Raw genomic sequence first — 17,495 nt, forward strand, 5'->3', positions numbered from 1 at the left:
CACACACACACACAACTAACCCACCGACGGGCCGACCCACTGACCGACTCCTGGACTGGCCCAGAGGTTCTGCAGCCCTGGGCTCCGCAGGACACACAGGGGTCTGTAGCGTGGGGTCCACGCAGGCCCCATCTGCACAGAGGGACCTATGTCTTCGACCTTGCAAACACCGCTCATTCTTTATTTGGACCTTTCGGATCATGGAGTTACCTACTGCCAAGATTTACAAGCCCTACTCAGAGATATTCCCACAAGGTCAACTCTTGCACATTTCTGTCCATGCAGGTACCCAACACTGAATCTCACCTCTAAGGGACATGCGAGGACACCCCAAACCCTGGTCTGAGCAGCACAGCACAGGTGACTGCCTGTGCTTGCTGTCAGCCTGCACACATCTCAGCCTGGCCACGCTGTCCCCTCAGACCCACACACAGGCTAGCACAAGTGTCACCTGCCCTCTCCGCAGAGCAGCAGCTGGACCTCACCTGTGCATGTCCCATACCCTGGTCTCAGGGCCATCATGCAGTCCTGTCCCCCAGCGGTTGTACACCCACCGTGCAGGTATGACAGGTTCAGCCTCGAGCTCCCTTTACTCACTGCAGGCCTGGAGCAGCCCCTCTGCCCTTCTTTTCTAGGCCCAGGTTCCCGGGATCTGCCCATCAAACTCCTCTGCAGAATTACAGAGCCTCCATCCTCCAGACTAAAGGGTGCCTCCAGTCACACCCACAGGGCCTCCCTGCTGGTGAGGGCCAGGCCCAATCCTCCTGGCCATGCGGAAGGACATGTTAAACTCTGGGAAGCTGTCAAACTGGCCCCTGCTCTCAGCTCCCCGATGCCTCTGTGGTGGCAGGGCGCCCTGCTGCAGCAGGCCTGGGGCTCACACACGCACCTTCAGGAGAGCAGCTGTGCTGGCCGGGGAGCCCAGTGCTCCACACAGCATCACGACTGTTTCCACAACCACCAGCTTGGCCTGATTTGCCTTCTTCCTCCTCGGCAAGAGGCCTGCCTCAGCCTCCGTGTGCAGGCCATCGTTCCTAAGCTCATCCCAGAATGTACTTTTTCCTTTTTGGAGGTCCTGGGATTGAACCAAGGGCCTTTTAACTGTACTATAGCCCAGCCTTTTCGCAATGTAACTTCTATATTGGGATAAGATACTGCTTAGTCACCAAGGTGCCCGGGCTTGGCTTAACTGAACAGGGCCTCAGTCCCCCAGAGTGCCGGGCTTACGGCTCACACCGTTTTATCATCCGCTGCTGCTCGGAGGCACACGAGTAGCCGCAGCTAGGCCGCTGCAGCCACCAGGGCTCCTCTAGGGCACAAGCACCCGCATTTCTGTGGGAAAGAAGGGGGGATCAAGTCTGGACACACCTGGCGCTGCGGGCTATTTCTGCTCTGCCTCCCCCACTCCACAACTGCTGTGTAGGCTGGGAAGTGGCGTGGGACTTCCCTGTTCTGAGCACATCTCGCCTGCTAGTGACGGAGGACAAGGCCAGAGCAGCCCTGGGCTGCGGACAGCCCACTCTTTACTATCTCTCCTCCGCTCTTAGAACTCGGGATCCCTGGGTTCTGCGGCTGTGAGGACAGCATGGCCGGGCCTTACAGCTTTGTTTACTTGGGTCTCTAGCGATACAGGCACCAACCAGCAGGCGCCAGGCTGCCTGTCCCATTCCTGCCTAACTGTCCCTAGCCTGGTCAGCAATACCTTTATCTTTTTCTCTGAAGAACAAACCCCTGAGACCCAGAACGGAGATGCCACCAACCCTCAGCCTATCGATGACCTCCCTGATGAGTGTCTGGCCACCCTGAGCGCATTTAATTCTGCTGCCAGAGGCCAAGAGCACTCCACTCATGAATCCCACAAGGACTCGGCTCCAGCTTCCTATTGCTGAGGAAGACAGTCTCAGTAGAAACCTGACTCATTTTTCCTGCTAGTGCTTGAGGGTGCTTAAGGACAGAAGCCACGCATGGTGGCACATGCCTATAATCTCAGCACTTGGGAGGCTGAGGCAGATCACTGTGAGTCCCAGGCCAGCCTTGGCTACAAAGTGAGTTTAAGGCTGGCCTGAGCTGCACAGTGAGACCTGTTTCAAAGAGCCAAAAAGCACGCACGCACGCACACACGCAAGTATAACTGAATAGCTAAGATCTCCTCTATCCAGAGTACACAAAATTTCTGTGACTGTCTTGGGTGTCTAAAAGTATAATAAGAATGCTACATAAGAGCAAGAAACAACAGAACTCAAAGACACACTTGCTATTTTTCTATTTCATGGTTAATTCCAAAGAGATGCTATGCAATTATTATGGAAAACACAGATAAAGGGGCCAGGATGCAGCTCAGCAGCACAGTGCCCGACTAGCAAGCATGAGGCCATGAAAATAGAGAAAAAGGACAGCCTACAGATCGATGACTTGGTGTTTACGGGAAGAACAGAGACCCTATCAGTGGTGGCCTACAAAAGCAGCTACAGTGAGAGGTGTAGCCTCAGCACAAGAAAAGTCAATACAGCAGGTATGACTCTCAAAAGGGAAAAATTCAAATAAAGGCCCTCAATTGGAAGCTATGATCCTTGGCTTTTTTGCACACTGGCGAGGGACTGTCGCTGTGGGCAGCTGCAGGGTGCAGAGGAAGCTGCCTGTGAAGGCTGCCACTGCCCTAGCAGACAAGTCTCCCTGCTCCTGAGAGGCTGTGCTTGCTGAATGGCAGCTGCAAGGATGAGTGGCTATAGGGAGTAGGCCCCAGGACACGTCTCAGCTGAGCTCAGCTTAGGCCCAGAGAAAGGCTTCAAAGACAAGCTGGGGGCCATCCAGGTCCCAGTCAACTGGGATTGCTGGGATTTACCTCAACTTGCAGCTTCAGCAAGTACAGCAAACATTTTAGGAAGGGAAGTAATGGTATGCGTAAGAATGCATTCTCCCACCAAGCGTGGTAATCCATGCCTGTAATCCCAGCACTCTGCTAAAACAGGAGGAGCCCTGTGAGTTGAGGCCGGCCTGGGCTAGATAAGCAAGTTCAAGGCCAGCCTACACTATAGGGAGACCCTCTCTCATTTAAAAAAGAAAGAAAAAAACAAAGAAAGACATTCTCTCAACTTTTGAAAAGGCCAAGATCAACTGCTAAGTTTGGGCATGGCAGCTCCCACCTCTAATTCCTAAACCAGGGAGGCCAAGATGAACCAAGGCAACTGAGATACTAAGACCCTGTCTCAAAATAAAGAATACAGGGGACTACAAAGCAAAGGCTATGGGTTTGATTCCCAATACTGCCCACAAAAGGACAAAAACAAACAAAAAATGCCACTCACCAATATCACACTCCATGATACATTAAGTGTATACCGGAGTCTATAGAAATATACAATTATGAGCCATGTTAAAGCTACACAATCTGATAAGAATTTCAACTATAAGACCAAAATATTATTAAGTAACATGATTTATAGATATTGTTCCAATTAAATCAATATTCTGTGGCAAGGAGTCATTTGCAAACAGAATCCCAATATGATAAGAGATTTGCTCCAATAAATACTCTGAACGTGATCGGCTTAAATGGACCTAGGTGCCTCTATCTGTAAAGTGTCGGCATGACCTTACCACATCCGTGAGCTGTTTATTTATTCCCCGTCTGGAGCCTGATTTACAGGCGATAAAGTGCAATCTTGACCCACAGCAGCAGCGGAGCCATCTGCTAATGGAGCTCTCCACTAGGAAGTGACCGGCGACACGAGGCGACTCTCCCCACACACACACGGGAGTGCGCCTAGACCTCTCTGCACTTTGTCAGAGTAACAATCACTAACATATGCATTAAGGAAAATTTAAATACATTACGACCCAATAAATAGCACCATCAATCAATATACAATTTTCTTCTCTTTAAGATTTAATGTTCAGGTTCCATGTTATTAGTGCTCTACTATTATATTTACTTAAGCCCAGACAATGTTTAGCATGTTGGTACAAAGTTAACCATTTATGATCAGATGACAACCATGTGCGCTTTAGAAACCAGCACCCCACAGGGATTTCCATGCCATGCACTATGCAGTTGGTTTTCATGCGTCTGGTGCAGTCTCACCCCGCAGCTCTGACTCAGTGATCCTCCCGTCTCAGCCTCCCCAGTGATGGCACGACAGGTGTGCGCCACCACGCCCAGACTCGTACCTGCTCAGCGTGCCTGGGTGGGGCCAGCGCAGCATGCTGGGCACCTGACCCTCACCCCTGTGCTTGCCTAAGCAGGCATTAGTCCGCTAAACTATCTCGCCAGCCCATAGTGTCTTCACTGTGTGCAACAAAATTAAATGCCATTTGCAAATAAAACTAGTCTTTAAAGTACAACTTAATCTTTGACTAGCATGCATCAAGGACTGCATCGGAGCGGAGCTGGGCGTGACCTTTCCACACACACAGAGCTGTGCCGCTCCGCGGGTTCATGTTCCGCCCTGCGCATCCTCTAGTAATTCCTTGGACACATTCAAGCCTTTTTCCTTTGTTTTCTAACTTTCATGCAAGAACACAGTACTTCTCTTTCAGTGTCTGCATAACTACCCCTAAAAATTGTTTCCCTTTCTATCCATTTTGCTGCCAATGACTGGACTTTTCTTCTCTTTTTTGAGACAGGGTCTTGTGCGACCCAGGCTGGCCTTGAACCTTCCATGGCCTTCCTGCCCAACAGCCCAAGGGCTGGGATTCCAGAAGGTGCCTGGCTGGGACCCCACTCCTCCTAGGGTGTCCAGAGTGCTGCACACCCTCTGCGCGTCTGCCCCAAGTGGGGCCTCTGGGAGCTACGCATGGCCTCCTGAGGAGCCTCCATGCCTCTCCACACTGCACTCAAGCCACCAACAGTGCATCACAGCTCTCTCTACATCTTCACCAGAACTTGCCATCTTGGTCCTCCTGTCTGAGACTGGGGAACAGAAGCAGACAGGGGCCCACAAAGAGCTGCCTCCTCAGGACTTTCTATTTATCCTGTGAAACAAGCACTTGCTAAATTTCAAAGGCTGGCCCTGAACTTGGACCCTCCTGCCTCAGCCTTCCGAGTACCCAAGATCACAGGTTATTTTGGTTTTGACAACAGCCACTCTGTGAGGGGTACAAAGGTGTCTCAACGTGATTCTGATTTGCATTTGGTTGATGGCAAGTGACAGTGAGCATTTCCCCCCTATATTTGTTGGTCATCTGGATTTCTCCTTTGGGAAATGTCTGTTCAGATTTTTACATGAATTACTGGTTTTTAAAAGCAGTTTTCCAGGGACGGTCAAATAGCTCAGCGGATTGAAGTAACTATAAGAAGGTGCAGGGGCCAGGGGTTTGAACCCTGGGCCTGTCATGCTGACCCACCCCTGTAATCCCAGCACTTGGGAGGCTGTAAACAGAAGAATCACTATGAGTCCAATCTAGTAGTGAGACCCTGAACACCTTGTAGATCTTTCCCTGAAATACAGGGAAAAAAAAAAAAAAAGCAGTTTTCCGAGCTCCTCATATATTCTGAATATTAACTTCATCTGATGAGTAGCTACAAACTTTACCCCCCCCTTTTTGCAGGCTGCTTTAGTGGACTTACCACTTCTTTGCCTGCAGAAGGGCTCAGACCTGAGGCAAACGTGTGAGTCTATTTCAGTTGTGTGTTGTTGTTTTTTTTAATTTTATTTATCTATTTTGTGTGTGGCCAGCTCAGTCCACCAGGGGGGCGGGGCTGGCTGGCATGTGGTGCTGGGGGAGTGAACCGCGGTCCCTGTGCTTTGCTTAGCTTAGCTTGTTCTAAGTAGGTGCTTTAGACCACTGAGCCATCTCACCAGCCCCATTAATTTCAGTTTTGTTGCCTAAGCTTTTCAGACATTATTTTTTAGACCTCTCTTTTCTCTGGTGGTTTTGATTTCAGATCTTAGCTCCATTCTGAACTGAATTTTTTTTTTTTTTTAATGTATTTGGTACAGCATCTCACAACATAGGTTGGACTCATAGTGATCCTCCTGTTTTCAGCCTCCTGAGCACTGGGATTACAGGCGTGTACCACCCTGCCAGGTCTTGAAGCTCAAGGTGCCCAGAGGCGGGGCCAGTGTCCCATGTGGTGCCAGTCATCGACTGGTCCCTGGGCTTGCCTGAGTAGACTCTTAGTCTGAGTCAGACTCTTAGTCTGCTGAGCTATCTTGCCAGCCCGCTGAGCAGATTTTGTGCAGGTGAGTGGGAGGTGGCGTTCTGGACACCTCAGCAGCTGTCCTCCTCCTGTGGATGCTGATGGCGCGGCGTGTGCGGCCTACCGCCTGCGGTCTTCTGTCTCCCAGGTCTGCATGTCCAGTTGGAGGCTCGTACTCGCTGTCATGGTTGCTATGTCTTGAAATCAGACACTGTGTTGCCTCCAACTTTGTTCACAATTGCTCAGCCACTCAAGAGCCTTCTATGGGCCCGAGGAGATACAGTGCCTGCCTGGAAAGTGCAGGGCCTTGAGTTCCATCCCTGGCACCATGAAAGAAAAAGCCTTCCACGCTCTGCCAGCAATTCATGATTGCTTTTCTCATTCTGTAAAAATGCCATTGGAATACTGATGGTGGTGATCACAGTAAGTTATTAATTGCTTTAGAGAATACAGACATTTTAGCAATATTATTCTTCAACCCATGAACATGAGAGGCTGTTTTCCTGTATTCTTAACCTCCAACTTCTTTTATCAGTGAAATAACGACAGGTTTCTAACTGGTGTTAGCTTCTGTTAAACAGCTTTGCTGTGGTATAATCTATGTAACTTGCATTTCTGGTGGTGAGGTAGCAGCCACAACGTCTCTTCCCCGCCAGGTAGCTTTTGGGAGAGAAGTGTAAGAGCCACCTAGAACCTTACTGAATCTACAGCGCCACATCCTGTGAGACATCACTTTAGGATAATCTCACTGTGAGCAGCACGGAAATCAACGGAGGAAAATGAGCTCGTCCTCAGTGGACCTCTGTAACTATCGGTCTTTATAAGCAACAAAAAGACAGATGAATAGATAGGTGTAGTTATGCAGACAGACACTGAAAGAGAAGTACTGTGTTCTTGCACGAAAGTTAGAAAACAAAGGAAAAAGGCTTGAATGTGTCCAAGGAATTACTAGAGGATGCGCAGGGCGGAACATGAACCCGCCGGAGCGGCACAGCTCTGTGTGTGTGTGGAAAGGTCACGCCCAGCTCCGCTCCGACGCAGTCCTTGATGCATGCTAGTCAAAGATTAAGTTGTACTTTAAAGACTAGTTTTATTTGCAAATGGTATTTAATTTTGTTGCACACAGTGAAGACACTCTTTATGGGCCGGCGAGATGGTTCAGTGGACTAACGCCTGCTTAGGCAACATCACAGAACTGTGATGCTGGGTGTGGGGGTGCACGCCTGTAATCCCAGTGCTGGGAGCCTGAAAGCAGAAGGGTCACTACCAGTCTGATCTAGGTAGGGAGACCCTTTAGATACTGCATTAAATATATAAAAAAAAGAAGTAACAAACAGAAAATGATTTACGCATTTAGGAAGGAAAAATGACATCACTACAGCACACAAACACAAGTAATAGTTTATCTTCTGTGAGAACCACTGGATTTACAGAACAACACAGGTGAGTCTGGCCAAAAAAACCCCCCTCACTTTTATTTTTTGCCCTTTAAAAAAAAATCTGTATCTATATCTATATAAATTTAGAAAGCTCTTAGGCTTACCTTTGAAAGAACTACTAGAAACAGGTTATAAAAGTTGCATCCTGAAGAGTTTTAGTAAGAAGGCCTGGTGGTAGCACGCCTGCAATCTTGGCACTCTGGGAGGCTGAGGCAGGAGGACCACAAGTCTGAGCCAAACTGAGCAATCTGATCAGACTCTATCTCAAAAGACCCCTAAACAACCCCCCAAAACAAAAAAGGACTGAACCCACTGCTTCTGCACTGAGCTGTACTCCTATAGACACCCCACCCCAGGGTTCAGCTCACCCAAAGAGAGATGACTGGTACCACAGACAATTGATACCAAAACTAGCACAGCACCAACTGGAGGAGAAGGGTCCACCATGGTCTGGATGTGGGTCCCCCAGGCTTCCTCTGTGGAGTGCTCTCAGGGGTTAATCCAGTGTTCGAAGAACCCCCACACTTCCCGCTTTGGGTCTCCAGCTTCCTGCCTCACTCCACGACGGCCGGGCCCTCCATGTTCCTGCAGCTGTGATGTGGTCCATCCTCAGGCCTGTTCCACAGCCCTGCTAATGCAGGCGCCCACAGAGCAGTGAGCTCCAAAAACCTCTTTTTTTCCCCTAAAGTGACCTGCCTCTGACATTTTATTCTATTAAGAGAAATGGGCTAAGACACATTATGTCTCCAGGTAAGAAAATTACAGGCATCTATCACATTCCCGGCTGGAGTCAGTCACCACAGTGAGGGCTTGAGGGTACCCTGTGCTGCCATGCTGTAGCCCACTGTTACTCTCCAACAATGCTTCAAGTCCAAGTAGCAACATCTGGAATCTGCATAAATGGGCAACAACTGGACCCAGAGCAGTGTCTCAATGGGATGCAGATAATGGGGAATGACAGGTACAAATCTTTGTAACTTAGGTTTCCTAGAGAAAACCCTGACAATACAGATAACAGAAAAAACAGGAATGGGAGATGTCACTCTTCTTTTTTTTTTGAGTATGGCTATTGCTTAGATTTTTTTCCTACTTGTTGTGTGTGTGTTTTTTTTGGAACCAGGGATTGAACTCAGGCCCTTGTGCTTGCCAGGGAAGTGCTTATTTACTGAGCCATCTCCCCGGCCCTTTCCTCACTTTTCTTTTTTTTAAGACAGGATCTTACTACGAAGCTCAGGCATGTCTTAAATTTGAAAGTCCTCCAGCCTCAGCCTCCTGAATGTTGGGATTGCATCACACCCACCAGCTAGAAATCTTGTTCTTCAAAGAATACAATCATGGAAGACAACCCGTACATGGAGAAAATATTCACATTCCTTTATCTGCTAAGGGCCTCAGATCTAGATTACTCAGCAGATTTATGAAGTCAGCCCAGTTTCTGACACAGGGCACAACTTGGCATTTCCTCATGAAAGACACAGAACACATGAGGGCAATTAACACAAAAGGTTGCCAGGGGGATGAGGCTCAAAACCACACGAAGCACACAGGGGCTGTGATGAGGAGGGGATGGTAGTGGCAGCCAGAAGCTGTAGACGCAGTCACTGTGAGGTCCTGCACCTGCATTCCTGGCCCTCCGCCCAAGAGCAACAGAAGTGAAAACAACCCAAGTGTCTGCCAATGGATGACCCCGGTGGACAGCCCAACACAAACAGCCGGTGCTCCTCAACTCCTGCTCCACCCCTCCACCTCCACCCAAGCCACCCCCAAGGCCTGGTCTGTGCTCTTCCTGCCTCATCCCTCTACCTACCTCGCTGTTTTCTGTACTCCCTTGCCCTGCCTGATGCCTGAGCTGCAGCGGGCAGGACTGAAACTCAGTCAAACCAGACGTCTCTTGACCTGCAGGCCCCTCGCCCCTTGCTCCTCCTCGCAGACCCCCACCCCCCCACCCCCGGAAGCAGCACCTGCACAGGCCACTGGTTCTCTTTCTCATTTTCTCACTGCTTTGGCTGCCTCCTCCTCACCCCAAAGTGAGTGCGCTGTAGCACAGCACTGTGATGAAAATGGCCCAAGGACAACTCAAGAGCAGACAACACAGTGCAACAAGAGACTGAGCACTGAGAAATGCCCCAGTGGAAGAGCCCTGAAAACAGGATGCTGAGTGATGGAACTTGCCCCCAAAGTCCATGTGTGTACTGGTTGATACATTGTCAACTTGAGATGTTAAGAAGTTTAATTAAGTGACTCAGCAGGGAGCCAGGGTTCTTAGCTTGTAAACACCCTCATCCTGTGCAAGAGGAGGGCACTTTGACACCCTGTGAGTTCCACACCCCCAGCCCCAGGGTAGTTTGCTTATAATATAAGGAGAGGAGAGAGGCTGGCCAGAAGCCACAGTGGCTGCCCCTCCCTTTGCTCGTCACTGTTTTCTGCTGCCATGAGTGCTGCTCTCTGCCCTGTGCCGAGTATGGCCTGAAACTTCCACAAGCTGTGAGTTAAATACACCTTTCCTTCCTTCGTTTTAGGTGTCAGGTGTTTTGTCCCCCAACAAGTAAAAAGTGCCCAAGACAATGCATCACTAGCCCTGGCCAGAAGAATCAGGGCAACGCAGCACTCTAAGACAGAAGCCACCAGGCTGGGCTGCAGACGCGCAGGCCTTCGACGCGACTCTGCCTGCAGCACAAGGAGCGCAGCCACGCTCACCCGAGGCCTTCATCACGGAGTCGGACCCCTGCCTCTTCACCTGGGACCTCGTCCTCTCTCACTCATGCCCCTCCCCAATGCAGGTGCTCTACCGGTCACGCGCTCACGGCCCTCACTCCCCGCCACCCACAGTATGATGTTTAAACCTTTCATGACGGAGTACAGGGCCACATGCTGGCAGCTGGCAGAGCCCTCCCACAAAGAGTCAGAAAATACACAGGAGGGCTTGTGAGACAGTTCAGAGGACTAAGCGCTTGCTTAGGTAAGCACAGGGCCAGGGTTCAATCCCTGGCACTGTGTGCCGCTGGCCCAACCCCTGCGCATGCTGAGCTGGCAATGGAGTCTGGGCATGGTGGCGCACGCCTGTAATCCTAGCACTAGGGAGGCAAAAACCAGGAAGATCACTATGAGTCCGAGCTGTGTAGTGAGACCCTGCGCAAATCAACAAACTATAAAAACCCTAAAACACTCTCCTTATGGTCCTTGCCACATAACCCAGGCTGCTTCTAAAAAGTGCTCGAGAGGTGACCCCAAGTATCAGGTACCTGTCTTCTACTGTTTTAAAGAGGGGAAATAAAAAAACGAATCCCCAGACCACTCAAAATGCCCTAAAGGGGCTGGTGAGATGGCTCAGTGGTCTAAAGCACCTACTTAGAACAAGCTCAGCAAAGCACAGGGACCGCGGTTCAATCCCCCAGCACCACATGCCAGCCAGCCCCGCCCCCTGGTGGGCTGAGCTGGCCACACACACACACACAAATAAAAAAAAAATTTTTTTTTAATTAATTAAAAAAAAAATGCCCTAAAGGATTCACCAGAACATAAAAGGCCTTTACCTGCCCACAGAACAAACTGAAGACCCAGCAATAACATGAGACTAAAGCCACTGGGCAACAGCCTTAGCGGTGGGCAAGCTGTGCACACCTGGCAGTGACACTTCTGAGTGCCGACAGGAGTCATTTCTTTTGCCCTGCAAAGAAGCAACCCCAGATAAATGTATGTTCACTCACATAGCCATGTATGAGTGGAAGTGGCCCAGGCTACATGGCAGAACCAGGTCTTGGTGCCATGCAGGCAGTGTGGAGGTGGAGGACAAGACAGATGTGGCCCTCTGCCATGGACTTGAGTGTGGTCGGCTCCTTCTTCTCAGACTGCACAGTGCTCTAACTGGGTTCTTTTTTTGTATTTAGGACAGGGTTTACAGGGTCTCACTGCATAGATCAGACTTGTAGGGATCCTCCTGTTTACAGCCTCCCAAGTGCTGGCATTACAGGTGTGCACCACCATGCCCAGTCTCAATTGCTGTCTCAGCACACCTGCACACCGGGGGCGGGGCCAGCATGGCAGGCCAGGGGATTGACCTCCCAGCCCCTGTGTCTCCTGCCTAAGCAGGTGTTTTAATCCGCTAAGCTATTTGGGGTTCTGACACTGAGACAATGCATGGGGTTAGCAGATCTTGGTCGTCCTGGTGAGTCCTACAAGCCAGGAGCCTGAATACCAAGGGCCCTGAGACACCTCCCCAGTGAACCAAGCATCTCACCTACAAGTGCCACAAGCCTGTGGGAATGGCAGGTGATTCTTGCCTCAGTTTCAATAGTTTTGGGGTAAGTGCTGGTTCTGGGTTTCACTGGAATAATTGCTTAGCCACGACGTTCTGAATTAGCAACTGTCTACATTTACTTAAAATGTAAAGAACTTAATTAATTAATTAATTAATTTATGCGTGTGTGTGTGTGTGTGTGTGTGGCCAGCTCAGCCCACCAGGGGGCGGGGCTGGCTGGCATGTGGTGCTGGGGGATTGAACCGGGTCCCTGATGCTTTGCTAAGCTTGTTCTAAGTAGGTGCTTTAGACCACTGAGCCATCTCACCAGCCCCAAAATGTAAAGAACTTAAAAAAAATTTAAAAAATTAAAAAAAAAACAAAACCAAAAAAAAGTAAAGAACAAAGTAAAACAAACATACCCGATACAAAATCTTGTATTAGCAGCCAATTAAAGATAGTCAGTAGGGCTGGTGAGATGGCTCAGTGGTGTAAAGCACCTACTTAGAACAAGCTAAGCTAAGTAAAAGCACAGGGACCGCGGTTCAATCCCCAGCACCACATGCCAGCCAGCCCCGCCCCCTGGTGGGCTGAGCTGGCCACACACACACACACACACACACACACAGTAAATAAATAAATAAATAAATTTTTAAAAAAATAAAAAATAAAAAAAAATAAAGATAGTCAGTAACACTTTTTTTGGGATAAATGTGACCTTGGAGACCTCTGTGACCCGACAGAGGGCATGCCCCTGGCTAGGATGGGCAAGCACCTGTGTCTGGGTCCCAGCTTGAACCTGAAATCTCTGCCTGTCACATCTGTGACCAGCACCCTTTCCCTGAAAGCCACGCTGGTCTGAACAGGCTCAGTGGATGGAGCGTCCTAGCTCTGCAGCAACGCCAGGCCTCCCGCGAAAATGTGCGATCCAAACAAGTCGTACAACGCGTAGAACATACTTAAACTGTACTTGATATGGTCTTCCATCTCACAGCACTTTAAAATTACTTACTTTCAAAACAAAATACTAACTCATTCACGTTCACTGCTAAAAAGTAACCGAGAGAAGTCTTAAAATACAGCACGATCCTAAAACTGCAATGACTTTTGTAATGCTTTGTAAACACAGCAACCACTTTTATGTATGCAGTTACTATGTACATGACATTTAAGGAGGAGATGTAGTTACCACATAAATAAATACTATTTAAGGGTCCCCAAAGCGACCTTAACAATTAGGCACCTACACAAAGGAACAGCACACGTTGAGACTATTTTTACAGAGAGGTGACTTTACCTTTCCCAGCATTCTGCCCAGGAAGTAGTAATGCCTGGTGAAAGAGTCTCCCACGAGCATCTGAGCAGCAGGGCTGGGGTACAGAAGCCCTTCGTTAGTAGTCTTAAAGAACCCCTGGTTGGGGTTAAATCCTGACTTCAAGAGCTCGTTTAAAAATTCTCTGAAAATACCGCCACCATCGATGCCAGCTTCATCCAGGCCATGGGCGTTGAGTAAGTGCACACGGATCCGCTTTTTCAAGTCAGGCTCTATCCAAAGGGAGACAGGAGAGGAAAGACGTTAAAAGGTAGCAATAAAATAAATTGCCTTCCAGGTCTTAGGGAAGGCCCCTGAGACTGCTACAGCTGCTAGGGACATTTTCAACAAAGGCTCAACAGGCGTGATAATAAAAAGCAATGAGAAGGCAGGCTAAGATTTCCCCCAGGGAACACAGGGTGCAGAAAGAAAGCTGAGCTGGGAGGAAACCATCCCCAGTGCCTTGAGGAAGAGCGCCTGCAACACCCCAGAGCAGAGGAGTGTGATTAGGGCCAAAGGGCGCTACTAGAACGGACCATCTTCCCCAGGACCCTGGTGCTGCAGGCCCTCATGCCCAGTCACCATGTTGGGGCACTAGTTCTCTGTCCACGTGCAGGCACCAGACAGGCTCTGCCCCGATCACCTGCAGGCACAGCAGCGCGGGTCTCTGTGACAGATAATAAGCACACCTCTGTGGGACCAGAGACAATCACACCCACACTGTGGCTACCGTTTGCTCCCACTGCACCCAGGGAAAATAACACCACCAATGATGTTGTCACCAATGGGATGTGTGCTAGAATCTTACAGGATTACATCAAGGCTCTTGATAATTTGCAGAAAAATCCCCACAGGATATAATAGCTTACATTATTCTACTCAGGTTGAAGTCACAGGGTTAACACCACAACGGTGAAGGACATAAATCGGCCTCCTACCTACAAAGCCTGGGCTCTGGTCTACTCAGAAATGGCCCTCTACGATATCAACTACTATTCCTACATGAAGGACAGCTTTTCACTGATAATTCTATTCAGTAAGTATATTTGTATCTATTTTGGTTAATATGATTACAAAATATATCCAATCTAAGTTCCAGATAAAATAGCAAAAGAAGCCTAATTAGCTAATTATAAATGCCACACACATGCGCACGCACACGCACACACATTTGGTGTAAGGTCTCACTACGCTGCTTGGACTCACAGTGATCCTCCTGTTTTCAGCATCCCCAGCACTGAGATTACAGGCATGTGTCACCACGCCCAGTCTTGGGGGTCAGCTCAGTGGGCCCAGGGGCAGGGAACTCCAGTCCCCGAGCCTGCCCAAGGAGGCATTTAGTCCACTGAGCTATCTCACTGGCTCTTACAAAAATGTATTTGGATATTTCTTACCTTTACTTTTTAGAAATGCTCTTTTTATTTTTCAACTTTCTTCAGACAGTGTCATAGGTCAGGAGAGCCTTGAACTCGCCCCAGGTTGGTACCAAGTTTGAGGTACTCTTCCTGCATCTGCCATGCACGATCTGGAGTGCGAGCATGTCCCACCCAACCCTGCCACTTCCCACCTTTATGAGCATCCGGACTCTTTTTTTATTTTTTGTGGAACTGGGGATTGAACTCAGGCCCTTGCACTTGCCAGAGAAGCGCTTATTCCACTGAGCCATCTCCCCCGCCCTAGTATCCAGACTCTTAGACACTGGGGACTGAACCCAAGGCCTTTACACTGAGCTCTATCTTTGTCGTTTCTAAATCCTGACTGTGAGACAGCACCTCGCCAAGTCACTAAGCCGCCCTCCAGGCACTGGGATTACAGATGTGCACCACCACACCAATTTTAAGACAGCATTTTTTGTGAAAGAATATTTCACAAAGTGATTGCCAGTCATGAGTAGGAATAGGTTTTGTAAAAACAGCAAAGGGAAAGATGTCCTCTACGGGAAATGCTTAGCTGTGCTCACGGTGGAAGCCCCTCCAAGGGCTATGCGCAGAGGAGCTCCTGTACATGGCTGGACCTGAGTCTAGCTTCCTTTTTTTGTTGTTGTTGTGAAAAGTACTGTTTTTTTTTCCCCATAATTTTATTGATAAGAGTCTAGCTTCCTATAGTCTGCTTTTTTTTTTTTTTTTTTTTTTAATATAGTCTGCTTCTATATACAGGACTATGCCAGCAGGAAAAAGTACTTTCAGCATCCAGTCTAGCACTGGAGGTTGCAATCACTACTTGTTTCCAAGACAAATCAGAAATTTCTAGTTATCAGTAAAATTTTGGTAGACGAAAACACAAAAACATACTAATATGACTTTAGCCTATTCCATTTCTTCTAGAAACAAAACCAACCAACCAATGCTGGTACCAGTGTGGAGTGACCACGGGCCAGGGCACTGGTTGAGTGCCATGTCCCCAGTAGAGGACCTGGTAGGCAAGGTACAGCGTGGGAGCTGCCCCACGACACTGCCTGGAGGGAGAGCCACAACCACTCTGCCCTTTCCCGTCACTGGTGCACTGAGGCAGCTCTGCTGAGGCTGGAGCAGTGGGCAGCGCAGGAGGGGCCCCAGGGAGGCTAAGCCCCACCCAGCCCAGGATCAGGACAGCAACCTGCTCCTCTGAGCACCACTCAGGCAGCTCAGCCTGCAGAGCTTCCTCCTGCAGTGCAGGAAGAGTGTCCATGGGGACCAACTCTAATGACTGGATGATGTATGAGATAATCACATTAATTGATTCTATGTAAATGATCAGCCAACAAAACAGCTCAAACCATTTCTCTTAAATAAATTAAATGTTCCAAGATATTTAATTTCCTTAATTTGCCTACCAAAAAAACAAACAAGTGTAACACATGATTTGAAAACTTTTATTCACTAGGCCTACATTAAACAGCATTTATAAAAACCTTAACCATTATAACATAAATATTCTAAGAATTTTCCAAATTCTTCAATCTTGATTCAATTAACAGCATGCAGTAGGAACCCTTTAAGTCATTTTCAAAGCTTGAGACTACAGTAGAAAGCCCAGGACTTTAGTCAGGCAGCAACATCCTACAGCTCGATACATGAGAGAGAGCTGTGCTTAATTCAAACTGTCAGCACTCATTTGGCTGAGCGCATGCACTCCCGAGGACCACGGTGCCCTCACTGAGGCCTCACCCACAGCGGTGTCACCCTCCAGTGCTGGCATGGGGCCGTGCCCCTCAGGAAGTCTCCAACCATCAACACCGAACTCTGCTCTAGGCTGACCATCAATCACGTTAAAGTGAAGGTGTTTGCCTACTGTGCTCTCCTCCCTGGTGTTGACCACAGAGCCACCAAAACTGTCGTGCACCCACTCTGCACACTGAGCCAAGGGCAGAGGGCACCCTGCAGGCTGCCTGAGGGAAAGGGCTGCACAGAACACACCGACACGCTGCACCAGAACTCTGCACTCGCAGAGGAGATGCAGGACCACAAGGAGAAGCACCTCCAGCAGCCCCGGCAGGCAGGCAGGACTCAGGCTGCCCAGCTGGCCTCACGTGCCCGTAACATGCGGAGAGCAAGACGGAAGGCAGGAGGAGCCGCCATGACGGCATGCTCACTGCCTGGCACAGACCACAGTTCACAGCACTGAGCCTCCAAGGGGTGGGACACCCGCTGAACAACAAAAGCATTACCTCAAAACAAACGACCTGGAACTGAGCAGGAGAACAGCTCTGGTCAATTGCGACCCACCCGCCCCTCCGCTCCAATTAGCACTAGCTGGAGGGACGCTTTCTTCTAAGAAAACCGAACTGTTTCCCTCACAGGAAAGGAAAAGGAAACTGTTGCTTTGTATCCTAAAACCTACCATCAGCTAACGGCCTGGCTTTGATTCAATGCATACCATGAACATAATAGTCTACAGTCAAAATGGGCACTATGCAGCTAGTAACAGGACACTGTCTAACAGTATCAAGTGATGACATAGGACGACGCATGCATCACTGACCTCCAAGAGCCACCCAAACCTCTGCTGGACTGCAAGTCTCTTCTACTCTGTGTACCCTGTATTACATTCATAAAGAAATCTTGATTGCACAGGATTTATTTCAGGGTATTCCATGAGACTTGCAATCGTCATTTACATAAATAGGGACCAAATTAAAGTTTAAAGACAGAATGATAGGAAGAGGAGAACAGTTTCGAGCCTTTAAAAAACTCAATAAATTAAACTATTGCAGTAACTTCAAATTTTAGGAATCTTATTTCATAATGCACAGGCCAAATTTGATCTACCTTTCCTTTCAGTTTAGACTTTATTAACTTTATATTTATTTTTTCCCCATAATTTTATTGAGAAACTAATAGCAATGAGATAGTTTCAAACCAAATTGGTAGGACAGTTTCAATAATTAAC

The 17,495-nt window shown here is 48.7% G+C and overlaps 1 protein-coding gene across 1 annotated transcript in view; it reads right to left on the minus strand.

Moving 5' to 3' along the window:
- Ube3c (ubiquitin protein ligase E3C) overlaps positions 1–17,495 on the minus strand; it is a 94,200-nt gene that overhangs the window by 26,800 nt on the left and 49,905 nt on the right. Inside the window, exon 18 of the mRNA XM_004629059.2 lies at positions 13,113–13,360. Coding sequence (XP_004629116.1) covers positions 13,113–13,360 — 248 coding nt within the window. The remainder of the gene's footprint in view (positions 1–13,112; positions 13,361–17,495) is intronic.

Source organism: Octodon degus, unplaced genomic scaffold (assembly GCF_000260255.1).
Source record: "Octodon degus isolate 3935 unplaced genomic scaffold, OctDeg1.0 scaffold00027, whole genome shotgun sequence".
Lineage (NCBI taxonomy): Eukaryota > Metazoa > Chordata > Mammalia > Rodentia > Octodontidae > Octodon > Octodon degus.